This window comes from Telmatherina bonti, assembly GCF_933228915.1.
Source record: "Telmatherina bonti genome assembly, chromosome: 3".
Classification (NCBI taxonomy): Eukaryota; Metazoa; Chordata; class Actinopteri; order Atheriniformes; family Telmatherinidae; genus Telmatherina; species Telmatherina bonti.
Window position 1 is genome coordinate 23,493,807 of NC_136621.1, and position 6,664 is coordinate 23,500,470.

At 38.4% G+C, this 6,664-nt stretch overlaps 1 protein-coding gene across 1 annotated transcript in view; it reads left to right on the forward strand.

The window, feature by feature from the left end:
• akap8l (A kinase (PRKA) anchor protein 8-like) overlaps window positions 1-6,179 on the forward strand; it is an 11,475-nt gene extending 5,296 nt beyond the window's left edge. The window contains exons 5-13 of the mRNA XM_079264614.1: window positions 748-862; window positions 959-1,008; window positions 1,127-1,157; window positions 1,251-1,356; window positions 1,486-1,627; window positions 2,239-2,344; window positions 2,440-2,570; window positions 2,658-2,753; window positions 5,079-6,179. Of these exons, the coding sequence (XP_079120740.1) occupies window positions 748-862; window positions 959-1,008; window positions 1,127-1,157; window positions 1,251-1,356; window positions 1,486-1,627; window positions 2,239-2,344; window positions 2,440-2,570; window positions 2,658-2,753; window positions 5,079-5,462 (1,161 nt within the window). The 3' untranslated portion in view covers window positions 5,463-6,179. The remainder of the gene's footprint in view (window positions 1-747; window positions 863-958; window positions 1,009-1,126; window positions 1,158-1,250; window positions 1,357-1,485; window positions 1,628-2,238; window positions 2,345-2,439; window positions 2,571-2,657; window positions 2,754-5,078) is intronic.
• Window positions 6,180-6,664: the final 485 nt, after the last annotated feature.

Below are 6,664 nucleotides of genomic sequence, written 5' to 3' on the forward strand. Positions count from 1 at the left end.
TGTTTAGCTCTTTTTTTTTTTTTTTTTTTTTTATTTTTTTTTTTTATCCTGGGCAATTTTTTAAATGACTTAAATGTATTAAATACCATGAAGGAAAAAGTTTTGCAAGTTGGCTCTTAAACCTGCATTGTAAGACTTTTGTCTAAATAAGCACCAACAATGACAATGTCACTGCTAAATGAACTCGCATAATATGGATAGAGGCTAAGTACGCACAAACAGATATTTTTTATTTTAGATATTTAAATTTTGAATTTATTTATTTTTTGTCTTTTGTGATCTCTAAATCTTGTCCACATAGCATAGTTTCCAAAATAATTTTATATCTTTAGGAAAACTAAAACTTTGTCATTGGGACATTTCCACATGGTAGCACTGGATGCAAAGCATTTGGTGGCGTCCAGCAACAATTCAGATGTTAGACCTCAAGAGGAGAGCGAACATGCAATGAAGCAGGTTAGAACAAGCAATAGTGGCGACGGATACAGCAGAAAACCCCAAGATGCAACCCCAAGAAATATTTCTGATGCATGTTCAGGTGAAAAAAAATGATCGGTGTTCTGAGGAAGTGCCCAAGACGAATGTCAGAAGGACATCAACAGCATGCCGTTCACTGTAGTTCAAAGGGTTGTGACAAAAGCTCTGCACTGCAGGTTTAAGCCTTGATTTCACAAATGTCTTGGTTTCTGGGTTTGTTTTTTTTGGATGAAGTGCTTATCGGTGCAAATTGATATTTGTTTACAAAAGCAGGTGAAGCCACAGCGAGAAGTTCAGAAAAAGAGAAAACAAACTCTGACAGCAGCCGATGAACCAGAGTCAAAGATGAATAAGACGGAGTGTGAGGGATCAGAAGTTGTCCAAGGTATTTTCAAACACGAGGGATTTAATCGAGAGTAAACAACCTAACTTGGCATATATTTCTGATTGTATATGTCCAATGTTGCTGTGCTGTTAACAGAAGAGCCAGAGGAAAATGGTGGTGACAGTAAAACAGAGACTGTCACTGAGGTGAGTCATTAAAATTTAAACTGAACGGAGTATTTTCTGAGAGAAGATTGGATCATTTGTTTGTTAGTGAAACTAATAATTATCTTTATGCTTTTTCTTTTTTTTTTTTTTATTTTAGGATACAAATCCCACTGATGATGGAGATACAGGTTAGCTTATTTTTCAGCTTAGTAAGCAAGTATGAGATAAATTTGTTTAAAACTGTTGATAAGCTGATATCTATTTCTTTCACTGTTGATCAGCTGCATCCAAACAGGAGGAGAAGAAGAAGCCTCAGGGTAAACAGACCCAAGGCCAGGGCCAGGACAAGCCCCCAAAAGCGAGGAGAAAAAGAGGATTCCTGGACAGGTGAGGGCAAACCTTTAATGGCTTTTTTTTTTTTTTTTTTTTTTTTTTTTTTAAATTTCATTTTCTGCTTTGGTGGTGTTAATGATGAGTGTTATTTTACTGTTTTTGTTTGTTTTGTTTTTCTTCCAGAGTCATGTTTGCGTGTTCTGTGTGCAAGTTCCGTTCATTCTACAAAGAGGAAATGGAAACTCACCTTGAAAGTCGCTTCCACAAGGACCACTTTAAATTCCTTTCCAGCCAGTTGTCCAAGCCCACCACCGACTTCTTACAGGTCACCTGAGTTTTCTTCGTGCATTTACCACATTCGCAGAGATGCCCACTGTCAGCAGAGGCCTACAGTGAGAAAAACTGTGTTATGGTTTCTTAAAAAAAATAATAAATTCGTAAAGTTTTGAACATTATCATAATTATTCAAAGTTAAAGGAAACTGAGATCTATCTAATAATGTAATTTCATCATTATGCTGTTCTAAGCAGGTATTTTTCCATCTTCAGAAGTTGTTCTGATCGGTTATACCTGCATTGCAATTTTGTTTTATTGCGCTTATTTGTTTATCTACTTCTTACATAATTTTGAAAATTCAAGAGTTTGTACACAGGATCTGATGTCTTGTGTGACAAATCTCTCTTAAAAAAGAGCATTCTGACTGCCTTTCCAGAGTTAAAACATTTCCAGTCCAAATTTTTAGATCGAGTGAAGCAGCTGGCTTGAAGCACTGATTGGAGTAGTTATTTAACTACTCATCATTCAATTCATTTCAAACATGGAGTTCATACATACATTAATTATTTTTGTACTCCCTGTTTGGCAGCAGCTGTCACTGATAAATCTGAAAAGTTGTAAAATAAATAAGCTTTTTTAAAAAAAATTTTTTTATTGCAGGAGTACTTGAAAAACAAGTTTAAGAAAACAGAAGAAAGGGTCAGCCAGTTGGAAAACCACAGCGCTGCCATCTGCCAGATGTACAGAGAGCAGGATCTTACTCGGGGTAAACAACACCAGCAGCTTTCTGTGTATTTATGTACCCAAAACAAGTTTTGACAAGTGTTTGCTCACCGTCGTTATTTCCCATCTGTTCTGAAGAACTCGGCATGGAGCACTTCATGAGGAAGGTGGAAGCAGCACACTGTGCAGCATGTGACCTTTTCATTCCCATGCAGCTCCACTTGATCCAGAAACACATCAAGTCTCATGACCATAACTACAACCGGAAAGTATGACAGGTCTTCTTTAGTACTTGATTAAATGTTTAAGTTGGCTTTGTATTAAGTTTAATGTAAAAATGACATATTTTTCTCAAGGGAATGATGGAGCAGTCCAAGCGGGGCAGTCTATCAGTTGCTCGAAGCATTCTTAACCACAAACTCATTGGCAAGAAGCTGGAGAGCTACCTCAAGGTATGTGCACTGTCCTGTAGCCTGGTAACATAAACAGGAAGTACTGGTATTCATTTAACCTAGGGGTCGACAACCTTTTGCTACTTGTACCACGCGTGGCATCCCATGGCATTAACAAGGCACACTGGCACCTGTCAGTGTTATGACAACTGGGGCTTTATGTGTGGCCTGATTTCTTGGGTTTGAGTAGCAGCTCCCACCCACAGTCCTTGCAGTGGTGTAGCTACATTCCCACCAACATTCCCAGAGACCTTTGCATTAGGGCTGGGCGATATATCGAATATACTCGAGATATTGTAGCTAGTCCCCTGTGCGATATAGAAAATGCCTGTATTCGTCATTCGAGTATCCTGTTGTCATGCAGTTGTTTTTAGCTGTGGGCGGGGTTTTCTCCCTCCTCCTTGACTCTGCACCGCTTTGCACAGAGAGTTAAAGCAAGCGTACCTAGTTACGTACATAACGTGAGCTACGTGGTACGTCATGAGAGGCAGCGTGTAGCCACTGTTGCCAACTTGGCGACTTTCTCACTAAATCTGGTGACTTTTTTTGTGACAAGCGACAAATTTAGCGACTTTTGCTGGAGTTATTGGAGACTTTCCTGGTGTTTTGGCGTCTGACTTTAAAGCGCATATTGTAAAGTTATTGTCAGAACGAGAGTCTCTCCCCGTCCTAAAACACAGTCGCTCCGGCTGCAGCCAGTCAGAGGAGCAGAGAGGACACCTGCACGACTCCACCTACAGTCACAATGAACAGCCAAATCCGCCACTGACCCCGCTCTGGATTACAGAGTGAGACGTAAATTGCAAAGTTTTTCACATCATGCAAAAATAATTAATTCTATTTGATTACGTTCACAGCCTCTGTCACTTACTCACCTCATCCACTGTGTGTGTGACACAAGCATATTTATCTAGCTCCTCATGTCTCTAGAAAACACAGAAAGGAGTGGGAATCAAATCCTGAATTAAAAACTGGCTGAAGCCGTTTATTGGAGACGATACGAGGACATTCTGCCTGTATTATAAGAGTGATTTCTATGCTAAACTCTTCGATTAAAAAAAAATACATGACAACTCAAAAACGTATCCATAAAGCAAAGCCTTATAATAGTTCATCATTTGAAAAGTCCTCCCCTAGAGCACATATTTTCATACGCTGCATTTATTACATCATGCAAAGTCACTTTATTTTGTTTTAAAATGACATGTTTCTGCCACTGCTTCAGCTGTTCAATAAATACGGTTTTGATCAGTTTGCTTCGTTGCAATTTCATCCTTTTGGCATGAATGTTTAAAATCAGCATATCTTGATGCAGTATGAACAATTATGTTTTAATGAAGACACAAAATCATCTTACTGATGTGATTGTATGCACCAAAGCATTAATTCAAGGCTAAGGTAAATATCGTGATATATCGTATATCATGACATGCCATAAAACTATCGGGATATTACTAAAAGGTCATATCGCCCAGCCCTACTTTGCATTATAAATGTTGTCACAGTGGCAACACTATCTACGTTAAGAGAAAAAAAAAGAAGCAAAAATTAGGGCATTCCAGTTTTCATGTACACAAAAGGTTGGCTTTGCATGTTTGATGGACTGTGCTGTGTGCATTTTATGTTTGCCGAACATCGAGTGTTAAACAGTATTTTGAGATGAAGCACAAAAACACTTTAAAAGACCCGGCAGATAAAGCAGTTCAATGTGCTGTGTCCAGGTATGACAAACAAGCTAGGTCCCTCAAAGCTTTAACAACTGTTAAAAATCGTGAGATAGAAGTAAGCTCTCACATTGCCACTGCACTGTAAAGCACGGCAAGCAGTTTAACAAAAGCAAATTTATTAAAGAGGCTTTTCTCAGTGGCTCAGATGCTCCTTTTGAAAATTTGCCCAATAAAGAAACAATAGTGACAAATAAAGGATATTTCCACTTTAGCTAGAAATGTTCATCGACATATCAGTGAAATGGTGAAAGTGTCGGAGATTGGCTGGATTAAAAGATGCTCCAGTGTTTAGCATTGCACTTAATGAAAACATGGACATGAATGACGTCCCCCATTTGGCATTCATGGCAAGTTACTGTGATTCAACTGTCAGAGAGGAACGTTGCTGCCTGAAGCTAATGGCAGACATGACAAATGCCAAAAGATGAAGACATAACCAAGGCATTAATAGAGCATTTTTAATAATAAAGGAGTAACTTCTTAGTAGTGACCACAGATGGCGCTCCTGCCGTGGTTGGGAGGTGAAAAGAAGCTGGCAAACTGAAACAATGTCTGTGTATGAATCTGGTGGGTTATATATGCAACTATTGTTTTTTAGGGGGAAAACCCGTTTGTTGGTAACCAGGAGGAGCAAGATGCAGATGACTCCGTGGCGATGGATGTGTCAGAGTTGGAGTCGGCGTCGGCTGCTGTGACAGCTGACAGCCAGACAGAGACAGCAGCAGCCAACGATGAACCTGTGCCTGAGGGAGAAAATGGCAGCGAAGTAGTTGAAGGGGGAGAAACGACAACAGCAGCAGAGGTGGAGGAAAAAATGGAGGAGGAGCAGCTCGGAAACCAGGAGGAAGAGGAAGGTTTTGAAGTTGGAGAGGAAGATGAGGGATATGTTGTACATGATGAGCTTGGCGAAGAGGCAATACAAGGTGACCAGGCAGAGGGGGAAGAAGTTCATGAAGTGGAGGAAGCTGAGAATCCTGAATGACTTTTTTTAAACCTTCTGTGTAATTTACCCAATATCTGTACCAGGTGGAGACCACCCCGCCCTGCCCTGCCTATTAAAATCCAGTTTGATAAAGAGTAAAGATAAGTGTACATAAATCTGCTTTCATTTTTCCACTGTCTCAGTCCTAGCTTGTCACTTTGTTTTTTTGCTAAAGAAATAGTTGAACAGTTTGGGTACTATTATTATTAAATATATTGTTGGAATTACAATAGGGAAAAAATCTGAAGCTACATCATGAAACCTGTTTTTTTGCATTTTTGCATGACTCTCTAAGTTTGTATACTTTTTTTGGGAGGGGACTTAAAAGACGGTGGCAAGTATCATTTCCTTTTCCAGTCTTAATTAAAAATCGCCATTGTTGATGAAAGACATTTGAATTGATCCTTGATTCAAAGTTTGGGGAAAAAAGCATTTCTATGTATTTCTGAAAATGTTGAACTACCATCTTTTTGTGTGTGCTTTTTGTGAAATGTTTTAAACTTAGAATTGATTAAGAAATACTGTAATGATTATATGTGTTAAGATTTTACACGTAGCATTTATTTGATCTGTGGTGATGAGTAGATTTTTTTTCTTGCAGGAATTTTTAGTGTTGCTGTTAAAAAGGAGACCATAGGAAAATTGGTGAAATGTTCTGATTATCATTCAGAATACAAGTCAGTCATGTGTAACAGCTTTGTGTAAGAAATAAAGTTGAATAAATTACTGTGTCATCAGGATAAATTTTAAGGTAAAAGTTTCTAAATAAAAACTCAGCACATAGTAGTTGAAGTTTTGAAGCAGCAACTTCATTTCAACATATGTAATATTCCAGCAGTGACATTTCTTTTTTTTTTATTGGTCTGACATATTTTAAGTGCATGAAGGAAAAAATGAGCATGTGCATAAATTTGGACCTCCCGTAGAATACATAACATTTAGTGGAGCTTACTTTTGCTGCAGTAATGGCCTGTATACTTCACCGACAGGCACAAACAAGTCCCTGAAGTCTGCAGGGGATATTTTGACCCATTACTTCATTTTAAAAAAAAAGGAATAGAGTTCAGTCAGGTTTCTTGGCTTGTGTGTAGAGATAGCTTGCTTTAAATCAGTCCATGCAGTTTCAGTTATGTAAGGGGCTGAGAATTGGGATTGTTGCTTTCCTGCAAAAAAAAAAAAAAAAAAAAATCCAATAGTTTTAA